The 16248-nt window shown below is 42.4% G+C and overlaps 1 protein-coding gene across 1 annotated transcript in view; it reads left to right on the top strand.

The window, feature by feature from the left end:
• LOC311127346 (disintegrin and metalloproteinase domain-containing protein 12-like) overlaps nt 1–16248 on the top strand; it is a gene marked incomplete at both ends in the record, with an annotated part of 159927 nt that overhangs the window by 88019 nt on the left and 55660 nt on the right. Inside the window, 3 exon segments of the mRNA XM_084159176.1 lie at nt 11429–11505; nt 13301–13469; nt 15417–15482. Of these exon segments, the coding sequence (XP_084015302.1) occupies nt 11429–11505; nt 13301–13469; nt 15417–15482 (312 nt within the window).

Below are 16248 nucleotides of genomic sequence, written 5' to 3'. Positions count from 1 at the left end.
AAGTTCACATGTTCCCGAAGGCATTTCTGCCAAAAAAAATGCATTTAGAATTTTTTTGTTTTGTTTAGTTTTCCAATGGCTCTCCTGTGAAGTAGTGGCACGTGACATACGCCTTGTTTCCTGAAATGAGTCACATTTTGTTGTGATACAGCCTGAATTTAAAATGGATTAAATTGAGATTTTGTATCACTGGCCTACACATAATAACCCATAATGTCAAAGTGGAATTATGTTTTTAGAAACTTTTACAAATTCATTAAAAATGAAAAGCTGAAATGTCTTGAGTCAATAAGTATTCAACCCCTTTGTTAAGGAAAGCCTAAATAAGTTCAGGAGTAAAAATTTGCTTAACAAGTCACATAATAAGTTGCATGGATTCACTCTGTGTGCAATAATAGTTTGAAAGGATTTTTGAATGATTTAACTCATCTCTGTACACCACACATACAATTATCTGTAAGGTCCGTCAGTCTAGCAGTACATTTCAAACACAGATTCAACCACAAAGAACAGGGATGTTTTCTAATGCCTCTCAAAGAAGGTCACCTATTGGTAGATGGGTAAAATTGTTTACAAAAGCATACATTGAAGATCCCTTTGAGCATGGTGAATGTATTAATTAGGCTTTGGATGGTGTATCAATACACCCAGTCACTACAAAGATACAGGCGTCCTTCCTAACTCAGTTGCCAGAGAGGAAGGAAACCACTCAAAGATTTCACCATGAGGCCGATGGTGACTTTAAAACAGTTACAGAGTTTAATGGCTGTGATAGTAGAAAACTGAGGATGGATCAACAGCATTGTAGTTACTCCACAATACTAACCTAATTGACAAAGTGAGAAGATGGAGGCCTGTACAGAATACAAAAATTCAAAAACGTATATCCTGTTTGCAATAAGGCACTGAATTAAAACTGGAAAATAATATTCTTTAAGGTATTCTTGTCATCGGCAAGGACTAGAGAGTTTTTTTTGCATAAAAAGAAACGGCTGAGCTAAGCACAGGCAAAATCCTAGAGGAAAACCTGGTTCAGTCTGCTTTCCAACAGACACTGGGAGACAAATTCAGCTTTCAGCAGGACAATAACCTAAAAGACAAGGCCAAATATACACTGGAGTTGCTTACCAAGACGACATTGAATGTTCCTGAGTGACCTAGGATTTGACTTAAATCTGCAAGACTTGAAAATGGCTGTCTAGCAATGATCAACAACCTACTTGACAGCGCTTGAAGAATTTTTAAAAGGATAATGTGCAAATATTGTACAATCCAGGTGTACAAAGCTCTTAGAGACTTACCCAGAAAGACTCATAGCTGTAGTCGCTGCCAAAGGCGATTCTAACATGTATTGACTCAGGGTGTTAAATACTTATGTAATCAAGCTATATTATTGTTTTATTTTTCATAATTATTTTACAAATGTTCGAATTTTTCTTTCACTTTGACTTTACAGAGTATTTTGTGTAAATCGTTGACAAAAAATTACAATTAAATCAAGACTGTATCTCAAGTTAGAGCCAGGTATCATGCTATTTACAGTTGAAGTTGGAAGTTTATATACACTTAGGTTGGAGTCATTAAAACTACTTTTTCAACCACTCCACAAATTTCTTGTTAGCAAACTATAGTTTTGGCAAGTCGGTTAGGACATCTACTTTGTGCATGACACAAGTAATTTTTCCAACAATTGTTTACAGATTATTTCACTTATAATTCACTATATCACAATTCCAGTGGATCAGAAGTTTACATACACTAAGTTGACTGTGCCTTTAAACTGCTTGGAAAATTCCAGAAAATGATGTCATGGCTTTAGAAGCTTCTGAAAGGCTAATTGATATAATTTGAGTCAATTGGAGGTGTACCTGTGGATGTATTTCAAGGGCTACCTTCAAACTCAGTGCCTCTTTGGTTGACATCATGGGAAAATCAAAAGAAATCAGCCAAGACCTCAGAAACATAATTGTAGACCTCCACAAGTCTGGTTCATCCTTGGGAGCAATTTCAAAACGCCTGAAGGTACCATGTTCATCTGTACAAACAATAGTATGCAAGTATAAACACCATGGGACCACGCAGCTGTCATACCGCTCAGGAAGGAGATGCGTTCTGTCTCCTAGAGATGAACATACTTCGGTGCGAAAAGGGCAAATCAATCCCAGAACAACAAGCAAAGGACCGTGTGAAGATGCTGGAGGAAACAGGTACAAAAGTATCTATATCCACAGTAAAACGAGTCCTATATCGACATAACCTGAAAGGCAGCTCAGCAAGGAAGAAGCCACTGCTCTAAAACCGCCATAAAAAAGCCAGACTACGGTTTGCAACTGCACATGGGGCAAAGATCATATTTTTTGGAGAAATGTCCTCTGGTCTGATGAAACAAATATAGAACTGTTTGGCCATAATGACCATCATTATGTTTGGAGGAAAAAGGGGGTTGCTTGCAAGCCGAAGAAAACTATCCCAACCGTGAAGCACGGGGGTGGCAGCATTATGCTGTGGGGGTGCTTTGCTGCAGGAGGGACTGGTGCACTTCACAAAATAGATGGCATCATGAGGAAGGAAAATTATGTGGATATATTGAAGCAACATCTCAAGACATCAGTCAGAAAGTTAAAGCTTGGTCGCAAATGGGTCTTTCAAATGGACAATTACCCCAAGCATACTTCCAAAGTTGTGGCAAAATGGCTTACGTACAGCAAAGTCAAGGTATTGGAGAGGCCATCACAAAGCCCTGACCTCAATCCTATAGAAAATGTGTGGGCAGAACTGAAAAAGTGTGTGCGAGCAAGGAGGCCTACAAACCAGACTCAGTTACACCAGCTCTGTCATGAGGAATGGGTCAAAATTCACCCAACTTATTGTGGGAAGCTTGTGGAAGGCTACCGGAAACGTTTGACCCAAGTTAAACAATTTAAAGGCAATGCTACCAAATACTAATTGAGTGTATGTAAACTTCTGACCCACTGGGAATGTGATAAAAGAAATAAAAGCTGAAATAAATAATTATCTCTACTATTATTCTGACATTTCACATTCTTAAAATAAAGTGGTGATCCTAACTGACCTTAGACAGGGATTTTTTTACTAGGATTAAATGTCAGGAATTGTGAAAAACTGAGTTTAAATATATTTGGCGAAGGTGTATGTAAACTTCCGACTTCAACTGTACATTATTGCACTAAGCAGAGTGCTTGTAAGTCATCCAAGACCCGAACATGCTATATTCCAATGGCTGTCAAGGCCATTTTGCTTCATTAGCTTACAGTTTGATCTAGTTAGTAGGTACAGTAAGTACGTGAATGCTAGTGCCAGCTCTCAGATCTGGGTCAACTGAACTTTTTATACTCTTCCTTACAGTAATTAGGTTAAATGTTGAAGGATGGTTTGACAACAGGACAACACAGCGTCTGTTTTAGGCCAGCCTTCAGTTACAATGTGTTGAAGCATTCATAATCAAGCCAACCAAGCCTCATTAGTGATTTTGAAAAGCCTTTCGCTTAACATAGTTAGCAGGCTTGTTCCCCCTTCACAGCTGACTTAATTGAGCAGAGGTGAGGACAGTTCGACAGGTGCTTGGCAGGTGGAAGGGGAAATGGTTTGTGATTTGGCACTGATTGACAATCTAATTTCCTCAAAGCTAAAATACACAGTGATGTTCCTCATTCTTCAGAACATGATTGGTGGTATAAAGTAAAGTAGGAAGAGATGTTAACAGATTATCTTGTCAAAGACTGAGTTTAAATGTATTTGGCTAAGGTGTATGTAAACTTCCGACTTCAACTGTACTGCTTCTCAGAGACCTGACCCAAATCCCCGTCATTCGCGTGAAGAAAATTACAGAAATACATGGGGCGGAGATCGAGGTGCCTTGTGAGAATTTGTCGGCGAGTGGGTAACCTGCCTCTACCATCCGTTCTATTGGCCAACGTGCAATCACTGGAGAATAAACTGGATGATCTCCGTTCGAGACTATCCTACCAACTGGACATTAAAAACTGTAATATCTTATGTTTCACAGAGTCATGTCTGAACGACGACACAAATAATATACAGTTGGCTGGGTTTTGCATATATTGGCAGGACAGAACAGCTAGGTCTGGTAAGACGAGGGGTGGGGGTGTGTGTCTATTTGTCAATAACAGCTGGTGTGCAGTGTCTAATATTGAGGTAGTCTCGAGGTATTGCTAGCTTGAGGTAGAGTACCTCATTATAAAATGTGGACCACACTATCTACCAAGAGAGTTTTCATCTATATTTTTCATAGCCATCTATTTACCACCACAAACCGATGCTGGCACTAAGACCACACTCAACGAGCTGTACAAGGCCATAAGCAAATAAGAAAATGCTCATCCAGAAGAGACGCTCCCAGTGGCCAGGGACTTTAATGCAGGGAAACTTAAATCCATTTTACCACATTTCTACCAGCATGTCACATGTTCAACCAGAGGAAAAAAAACTCTAGACCACCTTTACTCCACACACAGAGACGCATACAAAGCTCTCCCTCGCCCTCCATTTCGCAAATCTAACCATAATTCTATACTCCTGATTCCTGCTTACAAGCAAAAAGTAAAGCAGGAAGTACCAATGACTCGCTCAATACGGAAGTGGTCAGATGACACGGATGCTACGCTACAGGACTGTTTTGCTAGCACAGACTGGAATATGTTCCGGGATTCATCCATTGGCATTGAGGAGTATTCCACTTCAGTCACCGGCTTCATCAATAAGTGCATCGACGACGTCGTCCCCACAGTGACCGTACGTACATATCTCAACCAGAAGCCATGGATTACAGGCAACATCCGCACCGAGCTAAAGGCTAAAGCTGCCGCTTTCAAATAGCTGGACACTAATCCGGACGCTTATAAGAAATCCAGCTACGCCCTCGGGCGAATCATCAAACAGGCAATGTGTCAATACAGGACTAAGATTGAATCCTACTACAACGGCTCTGATGCTCGTCGGATGTGTCAGGGCTTGCAAACTATTACAGACAACAGAGGGAAACCCAGCCGCGAGCTGCCCAGTGACGCGAGCCTACCAGATGAGCTAAATGCCTTATATGCTCGCTTCGAGGCAAGCAACCCTGAAGTATGCATGAGAGCACCAGCTGTTCTGGACGACTGTGTGATCACACTTTAAACAGGTCAACATTCACAAAGCCACGGGGCCAGACAGATTACCAGGACGTGTACTCAAAGCATGCGCGGACCAACTGGCAAGTGCCTTCACTGACATTTTCAACCTCTCCCTGACCGAGTCTGTAATACCTACATGTTTCAAGCAGACCACCATAGTCCCTGTGCCCAGGAAATTGAAGGTAACCTGCATAAATGACTACCGCCGCGTAGCATTCACGTCGGTAGCCATGAAGTGCTTTGAAATGATGGTCATGGCTCACATCAACACCATCATCCCAGAAGCCCTAGACCCACTCCAATTCATATACCGCCCCAACAGATCCACAGATGACGCAATCTCAATTGCGCTCCACACTGCTCTTTCCCACCTGGACAAAAGGAACACCTATGTGAGAATTTTGTTCATTGACTACAGCTCAGCGTTCAACACCATAGTGCCCACAAAGCTCATCACTAAGCTAAGGACCCTGTGACTGAACACCTCCCTCTGCAACTGGATCCTGGACTTCCTGACGGTCCGCCCCCAGGTGGTTACTGTAGGCAACAACACATCTGCCACGCTGATCCTCAACACGGGGGCCCCTCTGGAGTGCGTGCTTAGTCCCCTCCTGTACTCCCTGTTCACCCACGACTGCGTGGCCAAGCACAACTCCAACACCATCATTAAGTTTGCTGACAACACAACAGTGGTAGGCCTGATCACCGACAACAATGAGACAGCCTATAGGGAGGAGGTCAGAGACCTGGCAGTGTGGTGCCATGACAACAACCTCTCCCTCAACGTGAGCAAGAAAAAGGAGCTGATCGTGGACTACAGGAAAAGGAGGGCCGAACACACCCCCATTCACATCTACAGGGCTGTACTAGAGCGGGTCGAGAGTTTCAAGTTCCTTGGTGTGCACATCACCAACAAACTATTATGGTCCAAACACACCAAGACAGTTGTGAAGAGGGTACGACAACACCTTTTCCCCTTCAGGAGACTGAAAATATTTGGCATGGGTCCCCAGATTCTCAAAAAGTTCTACAGCTGCACCATTGAGAGTATCCTGACCAGTTACATCACTGCCTGGTATGCCAACTGCTCGGCATCCGAACATAAGGTGCTACAGAGGGTAGTGCATAAGGCCCAGTATATCACTGGGGCCAAGCTTCCTGCCATCCAGGACCTACACTACCGGTCAAACGTTTTAGAACACCTACTCATTCAAGGGTTTTTCCTTATTTTTACTATTTTCTACATTGTAGAATAATAGTGAAGACATCAAAACTATGAAATAACACATATGGAATCATGTAGTAACCAAAAAAGTGTTAAACAAATCAAAATATATTCTTCAAATAGCCACCCTTTGCCTTGTTGACAGCTTTGCACACTCTTGACAGCTTTGCACACCAGTCTTCTGGTCCGCAGCTGCTCCCTTCTTCTTAACAAGTTCAACTTCAACTTGAGAGTGGAGCATGTGTTATATATCAATACCATTTAAATGAATTGTATCCATAGTACAGAATAATGACTTAAAAGGGTGGACAGCTCCAGATCTGAATGGCAGGAGTGTGTATAAGCTTTTGTTCCAGCCCAGCTTATACCTGATTACAAATCATATAGCCTATAGCTGTGATTCGTTATGTTGATTATTTAAGTCTAGTGTTAGAGCTGGGCTAGGGTTGGAAAATAAACTTTCCCGAAATCCCAGTTGGAGGTATCCCAGAATCAGAAGGGAATAAGCAGGAAATCCGGAATCCAACCAGGATATCTGGAAAACCAGAAAGTTCCCGGAATTTTCTAACCCTAGCATGGGAGAACTGGGCCAGTAGCACAAAGCAAGATGGAGGACAAGGAAAAAAGGAAGAAAGTTGAACATATTATAAAGGATGCACAAGCCTTCTGGAAGATCTGGTGAATGAGAAGATGGCGGATAAGGAAAAAAGGAGAAGATGTGGAAGATGTTTTGAGGGAATATGGAATGGAGGATCACATAGAACTATGAACAGTGACGAGAGTGAGGGTGAATTAATTGTGGTGGCAGGTGCGGTGATGACTGCCGAAAAAGGAGCAGAGTGTAGAGGAAAGCGGTGTGGTGAGGAGGGTTGGCGTCAAGTGCAAAATGAGGGAGACGTGCTTTAGTAGCTCAGAGATGGAACCTGGTGAGAGTAAGGATGTAGTACCTGCGGTGAGGACCGTCGAGTTGGGCCCTCATCCCAAGGATAAAAAGGATGATTCTCGCCCAGTGGGAGTGAGATTTTTGGAGAGAATGGATCCTTGCATATGTGGTGTCAGGTTGGGTGGAGAAGATGTTGGGGACTGTTGAGTTTGTGAGAGTAACTCGGAGTGGACTAGTGATGATATATTGAGTTTCTTCAGTCCAGAGGGAGCGGGCGCTCCGGATCACATGATTAGGGACAATAAATGTGACTTGCTTTGCTCTCCGTAGCAGGGCGCCGTTGAAAGGAGTGATAACGGGGGTGGCATTAAGTGTTGAGGAGGATCAGTTGAAATTCAAGATTGCCGGTGTCTGTGATGCCTGGTGCTTGGTGCGACGCAGATCCGGTGGAGAGCGTGAGGAAACGGAGAAGACATTGTCTGTCTTGCTGAGTTTTGATGTAGAGTTGTTGCCCAACAAGGTCAAGTTAGGAAGTGTAAGTTACCCCACGAGAGCTTTTGTTCTGAAAATACTACAGTGTTTTAGGTGTCAAGTTTATGGGCATGTTGCAGCAGTGTGTAGGAGGGAGATTTCTAGATGTGAGAAGTGTGCAGGAGGGCATGAGGCGAAGGAATGTGTAGTATTGGTGGAATAAGTTGTGTGTGTTAGCTGTGGGGGTGCCCATGGGGCTGGAGATCGGAGGTGTCCGGTGAGGAAGAGAATCGTCTTCAGAGAACCACGTGTGTCTGACAACAGCTGATAATCAGCTGAGGGGACGTACTGTTTCAAAATGAACAAATTCGCAATTGCGGATTAGATGACACATTCTCAGTAGGATAAGCCTAGTATTGATATTTGTTGCTCACTGCATTCATTTTTACTAAACAGTACGGTCTAAATAGTATATAGTATGATTAGTACAAAGTATGTAGTTTTAGTAAGTAGTAGGCAAGACAGATTTCGGACACAGCCACTTAGTTTTTTGGTATCTTAGTACACCGTCTACTTCATCTGTTTCCCTACACTTTCTCCAGAGTTACACATAAGTTTAAGAAGTTTGACATATGAAAAAGGGCAATTCCACGGTAACATAATTGCGCGGAGACTCAGATTTTTCACTTAATATGTATGCCAAACAAAAAACATTGATTTCAACGTTTAACAAACCATACAACTCTATGCACAAGGATTACTTTTAATAATTTAAACTGAACATTTTACAAAAACACATTTACTGGAAGAACTGTGCAGATGCAATGTTTGTTTACAGAATTTCAGTAAAATCTCCCTCAGTTTTTTGTGTTCACGTTTTCCAAAATCTCCGTTAAATATCTGCTCCGAATTAAGATTCAACGATGTCTACAGAAAGAATGGGGTGTCAGCTATGACATGACACATTGACTTTGAAAAAATCTATTTTGGTTATTGAACTGCAATAAGTGAAGTGGATTTACACCCGGTAAAGGAATTGCAGTAACAGAATTTCATCATGGGTCCCTGATCTGTACTACAGAGAAATGCATAAATATGGATATAAATGTCATTCTCTTCATGGTCGAATCCACATACTTTTTATATTGTACAGTATGTCTATGGCACCGACATGTTTAATGTAATGGATGTCAAGGCCATTAGTTTGTGACTCAGCAAAGTATTTTCATAGCAATGCTATTTCAAAAGGTTTCACATAAAGAGTCCCATCTCCTTGCAGAGCAGTAAAGGCTTCTCTTTTGGAGTCAAGTCAGTACAGCTGTAGTGATTGTGAAAAAGTATGAACTGGCTACGGAAAATGCCAGCCTCAAGTATTTCCTCTCACAATTCAGTACTGACGTTCAGTATTTTTCAAACTGACTTTTGGCTAACAAAGCAGTTGGCCTTGGAGTATTTGTTTTCACTCCAAACCAGATACTTCCTCCTCATCATGCTATCTCAGACAGACAATAGCTTCTTTATGTGTCTGTACACTTTGATGGCTTCCTTTCCACTTCTCCGTGGTTGACCATTGGTGAAACAAAAGTTACAGTTGAAGTCGGAAGTTTACATACACCTTAGCCAAATACAATTAAACTCAGTTTTTCACAATTCCAGACATTTAATCCTAGTAGAAATTCCCTGTCTTGGGTCAGTTAGGATCACCACTTTATTTTAAGAATGTGAAATGTCAGAATAATAGTAGAGAGAATGATTTATTTCAGCTTTTATTTACTTCATCACATTCCCAGTGGGTCAGAAGTTTACATACACTCAATTAGTATTTGGTAGCATTGCCTTTAAATTGTTTAACTTGGGTCAAACGTTTTGGGTAGCCTTCCACAAGCTTCCCACAATAAGTTGGGTGACATTCCTCCTGACAGAGCTGGTGTAACTGAGTCAGGTTTGTAGGCCTCCTTGCTCGCACACGCTTTTTCAGTTCTGCCCACACATTTTCTATAGGATTGAGGACAGGGCTTTGTGATGGCCACTCCAATACCTTGACTTTGTTGTCCTTAAGCCATTTTGCCACAACTTTGGAAGTATGCTTGGGGTCATTGTCCATTTGGAAGACCCATTTGTGACCAAGCTTTAACTTTCTGACTGATGTCTTGAGATGTTGGTTCAATATATCCACATAATTTTCCTTCCTCATGATGCCACATATTCCCCCTCAGGAGACTGAAAAGATTTGGCATGGGTCCTCAGATCCTCAAAAAATTATACAGCTGCACCATCGAGAGCATCCTGACTGGTTGCATCACCGCCTGGTATGGCAACTGCTTGGCCTCCGACCGCAAGGCACTACAGAGGGTAGTGCGTACGGCCCAGTACATCACTGGGGCCAAGCTTCCTGCCATCCAGGACCTCTATACCAGGCGGTGTCAGAGGAAGGCCCTCAAAATTGTCAAAGACTCCAGCCACCCTAGTCATAGACTGTTCTCCCTGCTACCGCACGGCAAGCGGTACCGGAGTGCCAAGTCTAGGTCCAAAAAACTTCTCAACAGCTTCTACCCCCAAGCCATAAGACTCCTGAACAGCTAATCATGGCTGTGACCAATAAAATTTGATTTGATTTGATTTGATTTTGTGAAGTGCACCAGTCCCTCCTGCAGCAAAGCACCCCCACAGCATAATGCTGCCACCCCCGTGCTTCACGGTTGGGATGGTGTTTTTCGGCTTGGAAGTTCCCCCTTTTTCCTCCAAACATAATGATGGTCATTATGGCCAAACAGTTCTATTTTTGTTTCATCAGACCAGAGGACATTTCTCCAGAAAGTACGATCTTTGTCCCATGTGCAGTTGCAAACCGTAGTCTGGCTTTTTTATGGCGGTTTTGGAGCAATGGCTTCTTCCTTGCTGAGCGGCCTTTCAGGTTATGTCGATATAGGACTCGTTTTATTGTGGATATAGATACTTTTGTACCTATTTCCTCCAGCATCTTCACAAGGTCCTTTGCTGTTGTTCTGGGATTGATTTGCACTTTTCGCACCGAAGAATGTTCATCACTAGGAGACAGAACGCCTCTCCTTCCTGAGCGGTATGACGGCTGCGTGGTCCCATGGTGTTTATACTTGCATACTATTATTTGTACAGATGAACGTGGTACCTTCAGTCGTTTTGAAATTGCTCCCAAGGATGAACCAGACTTGTGGCGGTTTACAATTGTTTTTCTGAGGTCTTAGCTGATTTCTTTTGATTTTCCAATGATGTCAAGCAAAGAGGCACTGAGTTTGAAGGTAGGCCTTGAAATACATCCACATGTACACCTCCAATTGAGTCAAATGATGTCAATTAGCCTATCAGAAGCTTCTAAAGCCATGACATAATTTTCTGGAATTTTCCAAGCTGTTTAAAGCCACAGTCAACTTAGTGGATGTAATCTTCTGACCCACTGGAATTGTGATACAGTGAATTATAAGTGAAAAAATCTATCTGTAAACAATTGTTGGAAAAATTACTTGTGTCATGCACAAAGTAGATGTCCTAACCGACTTGCCAAAACTATAGTTTGTTAACAAGAAATTTGTGGAGTGGTTGAAAAACAAGTTTTAATGACTCCAACCTAAGTGTATGTAAACATCCGACTTCAACTGTAAGTATACTATAGTATATTAAAGAACGTCCTGACTTGAGTGTCATGTTGGTATTTTTCAGAAGAACTGCTACTACCATGGAGAAGTGGAGGGCCACGCTAACTCTGACGTTACTCTCAGCACCTGCTCTGGCTTCCGGTAAGTAACACTTCAGTCTATAGGATCCCAGAAGCCTCAGTCAGACATTCTGTGTAAGTGGCCACAGTCATGACCCACAGCATTTTCTATTCATATTATTCATTCAGCATTACCTATATTGCTTTAGGGCAATTCCACACCAGCAGGAGCGGAAAATATTTTTGGGATCTCAGATTGTCTGGCAATTCTCACATATGAACTTCATTGGGAGGAAGGATGTGTATCACAAACCATTTGAATGTGAAAATGTTTATTTCAGAATCAAAGACATACTCCATATTTTAGAGCACACCAAAAGGAGTATAGTGACACCAAGATGTTGTCTGTATCATGTACTGTTCACAGATCATAGGGTCATAAATAAGGCATGTATAGATGGCCACTTTCATTATATTTTCAGAAAAATGTTTTGTGATACAAATGTCAAAAGCATCTCAATTATCCTTCCTCCCAATGAAGTTTATGTGAAAATTGCCAGAACAATCTGTGATACCAAAAATATTTTCAGCTGGAGTGGAATCGCCCTTTAACCCATTAAAGCTCTGTCAACAAGCAGGTATGAGTGTCCACTTACCCAAGAGTATAGAAGAGTCCACCAAAAGTGTATAAGAGATCCCTAGACGGAGAACATGGTCTTGGTCTGGGCCACCCAGTGATTATCTGTACTCTCCTCCACTCTCCTCTGGGCATGTGTCTGTGCCTAATGGCCACCTGGAAGTAATAAAGCTGCCTGGCTGAGTCTAAACCGCAACAGAAAGCCTGCTGATGTACGCTCATCTCCTGCTTAATTACCCCAAAACTACAGATGCATTATGTGACGAGAAAACGTTTAATATGCCATGAAACCTTTTAACGACGCAATAAAAGCTAATGAAGAGGAACATTTAGCGGTAATACATTTGTGATAAAAATGTTGACCTGAATAAGAGTCCACCCCCAAGGAGTTTTACTGGTAATTCTTTTTTTAATCTTGTACTTCACAAAATCCTTGAGGCAGACAGATGTTTGACGAGCAATATGTGGCTTGGCTTCAATGCCAAAACAAATTGTTTCAGAGTCTTAGTTGGCCTAAGAGCCTCTTCTGGGAGTTGAATCTACTGTAAGTCAGTGGGGCCATTTACATTGACTGAGTTATTTCACTAAGAGCCATTAGTTCAGTCCCCAAATCCAGTAAGAAATAAAACAAATCTAAATAATCCAGCTGCAAGAAATTAAATAAAGATTGATTTAACCAGCTGAGTTTTAAGGCTGTGTATTAATCCAAAGGAAATGCAGTACAAAGAGAAAAAAAACTAAATATATAAGCAGGCCTTAGAAATATCTTTCCACACTTTGGTCCTTGGAAGTCAATAGTCCACAGTCCACACAAAGGAAACTTCTCTTGATGATCAATACAATATCCCTTACCAGTTCTTGACTTGGACTGAAATAGGTGCTGGTACTCATTTTGGGTGCTGATACTGTATATATTTAGGTGCAGGAGCTCCACAATACTTTTGAGCTAATATTATATAAGAGGTACAGGAGCAGTAGAAAAATGTAGGCGCTGCTACTCAGTTCCGGTGAGCTCCTGCCCAAGTCAAGCACTATCACTTACAAGACTTTGAGAAAGTTCTCACTCAAAGTGAAAGACCTTTAAACTATAAACAGTTTCCTAGTTACAAACATTTCTGACCACAACATGCAGTCAAGAACCAAGATGGCTTCCCCCTTCTGGTCACGGAATGCTTTGTCCACACAATGTATTATGCCAGATCTGTTGAACAGCTTTGCCTTGTCTTCCCTTCTCTTACAGGGGTTTCATCTCACTTGAAAATAAGACCTTCATCCTTGAACCATCGTTGGACCAGGACAATTATACACACATCATTTACAGAGGGGAAAACCTCAACCTGTCCCCTGGAACCTGTGGTCATGACTTCAACATGTCCTCTGTTACCCCTGACAACCAATTCAGTACCAGGGTAAGGCTCATCGACAACAAATACATTTTTTCTTCTGACCATTTGCAGTAGATAACCTTCATCAAATACCACATTAGAAATATTGTAGGATTCCATTAACAAAACTGTTCATGATAAAATCATTAGATATAGAAGATGTTCAAAAGGCAGAGCTTGATAATGGATTAATGTTCTAAATGATGATGGTATCAGTGAGATAGATAGGTAGTGATGTAGGATCGTGGGCTCATGGACTTATGACATTGTCATCCAGATAGCTTTCTGATAGCATCTGCAACACAATGTTCTGGGTTCGATAACAATCTGAGCGGGGATGATGCCATCTTTCATGGTGGGAAAGCAATTGATCTGCCGACTGACAGAATTCACTATGGAAACACCTATGTCTTAATTTCTCTGATATAATACATGACACAATTTGAAACAGGCAGATATGATATTTGTTTTGTAATGGGAAGCCAGGGGTCCTTTGGGAGATGTTTATTGTTCATTTGTAAATTGATGCATGCCTTTATTCCTATTACAACAGAGGTAGGATCAAACATATTTTTACCGTACTGTTGCAACTAAGATGATGGCTTTTTGTGGCACTATGATGGATTACTGCAACTCGCTGTTGGCTGGGCTCCCTGCCTGTGCCATTAAACCCCAACAACTTATCCAGAACGCTGCAGCCCGTCTGGTGTTCAACCTTCCCAAGTTCTCTCATGTCACCCCGCTCCTCCGCACACTCCACTGGCTTCCAGTTGAAGCACGCATCTACTACAAAACCATGGTGTGAGAGCTGTGAGGGGAACTGCACCTCCTTACCTTCAGGTTCTGATCCTACACCCAAACGAGAGAACTACGTTCATCCACCTCTGGCCTGCTAGCCCCCCTACCTCTACGGAAGCACAGCTCCCGCTAAGCCCAGTCAAAGCTATTCGCTGCTCTGGCACCCCAATGGTGGAACAAGCTCCACCACGACACCAGGACAGCGGAGTCACTGACCACCTTCCGGAGATACTTGAAACCCTACCTCTTTAAGGAATACCTGGAATAGTATAACAGTAATCCTTCTACCCCCCCTCCCCCACCCCCACATAAACATTTGTTTTTTTACGGTGTGGTTGTCCCACTGGCTATCCTAAGTTGAATGCACCAATTTGTAAGTTGCTCTGGATAAGAGTGTCTGCTAAATGACTTAAATGTAAAAAATTATAAACAATGAGGGCAATTTCCACTGTGACTGGACTATGACTATGACCAGGAACCAGGGCTTGAGCTGTATTGGTTTTGTACATGGGTTTGGACTTGGATTGGCACTCAGACCAGCACATGAACCATGGTAGAGATCCAACCTTGGCCTTACTCTTTCCCTGGCTCCGTAGTCCTATATCAGGGCCAGGGCAGGAGCGTGGGCCCTGCTCCCCACACCAGTCTCCATGTAGCAGGTCTACAGGTCCATCTGCCTCCACCTACAGTACCTGCATGCATCATCAATCCTGGTCCTCCCTTTTCCTTCAGAAACAATAACCAAGACACTCACTGACACAGTGAATCATCAGCTTTCAATGTTGGAGCTTTAAAAGCTTGATAAAAAGAACAGGAGCACTATGATAGGACAGGATATTTCATAGAAAAGTGTCTGCTGTCTGCGTGACTAAGCACATGAGTAATAGGCTTTTTTATGAAGCTTTCGCCAGTGGTGTGTAGGCCGTCAATGCGAAGTTGGAATCACAGGTGATTCCGTGACCGAAGCCTTTTGAAAGATTGATAAGCAACATACATAACCTAATGTTTACTCACTGGAAGTTGTGCGTAAGTGTGCGTTGTTTACAAAAGCTAAAAAAAGACAGGATCTTGAGGAGAAAGGGGTGGTTAAATTTAGAATGTCCATGTCCTTGAGTAAAAATGTTGTTCAAATGATGGGTTTTCTGCCCCCCTCTCTCTCTCTCTGCATCACAGCACAAGAGGCATGCTCAGAAGACTACCAAATACGTAGAGCTGATCATCGTTGCAGACAACAGAGAGGTAATCTATCTATAATGTATTAAAATGCATGGAGAGTCCTAGTGTCATCCCACTCATCATTACCATGACTATGTGGTGTGTCCATTCAGAATGGCTAGAGACACACAGACTTTTTGGAAGAAAATAGGCGAGACTTTAACATTAACAATGCAAGAACAAATCCTCTTGGTAACGGCAGAATTAGGTCAGTGTGCTGCTACAGTGTGGTCGTCGGTGGCAGCCGTTTCCACAGGAAGTGCTAAACGATTCCCCAGTGGACTAGACAGGAAACGGTGTGGAGACAGAAGAAGGAGAGAAAGGCTCGCACTAGGATTTCCCCTTGGCTGCCCCTAGCTGATGCTATTGACCTGAACTGGAAGAGAGAGGAGGAGAGAACCCACTTGCTTGTGTTGCTCTATAAGGGCCAGGCTGGATGTAGCTGACTAAGTAGGTCTACACGCAGTATACACAAGCAGGTGGATGCACAGTGGGATGAAAAAGGAGAGTCTGTCTCAACATGGATGCCTCTCACATGCTATTTCTGCCAATGCACATGCTCCCTGTACTCTTGCCAATTGTTTCTGAGATCAGCCCAGATCCAGATGGATCTCAGCTTGACAACCTGTCCAACATGTTATACCTTCTCTCCCAGACAGGTTGAAGATATCTGTAACATATGGGCCATGCCATTTCTGCAAAAACTACCATTATACTGTGCTATTAGGGTTGCAGAGCTACCAGTCATTTACAGAAGTTACCGGAAACTTCAGTAATTTTGGTAATTATT

Source organism: Coregonus lavaretus (assembly GCF_964263955.1).
Source record: "Coregonus lavaretus genome assembly, chromosome: 1".
Lineage (NCBI taxonomy): Eukaryota > Metazoa > Chordata > Actinopteri > Salmoniformes > Salmonidae > Coregonus > Coregonus lavaretus.
Note: the sequence above shows the minus strand (reverse complement) of the source record. Positions and strands in the feature narration are given on the sequence as shown.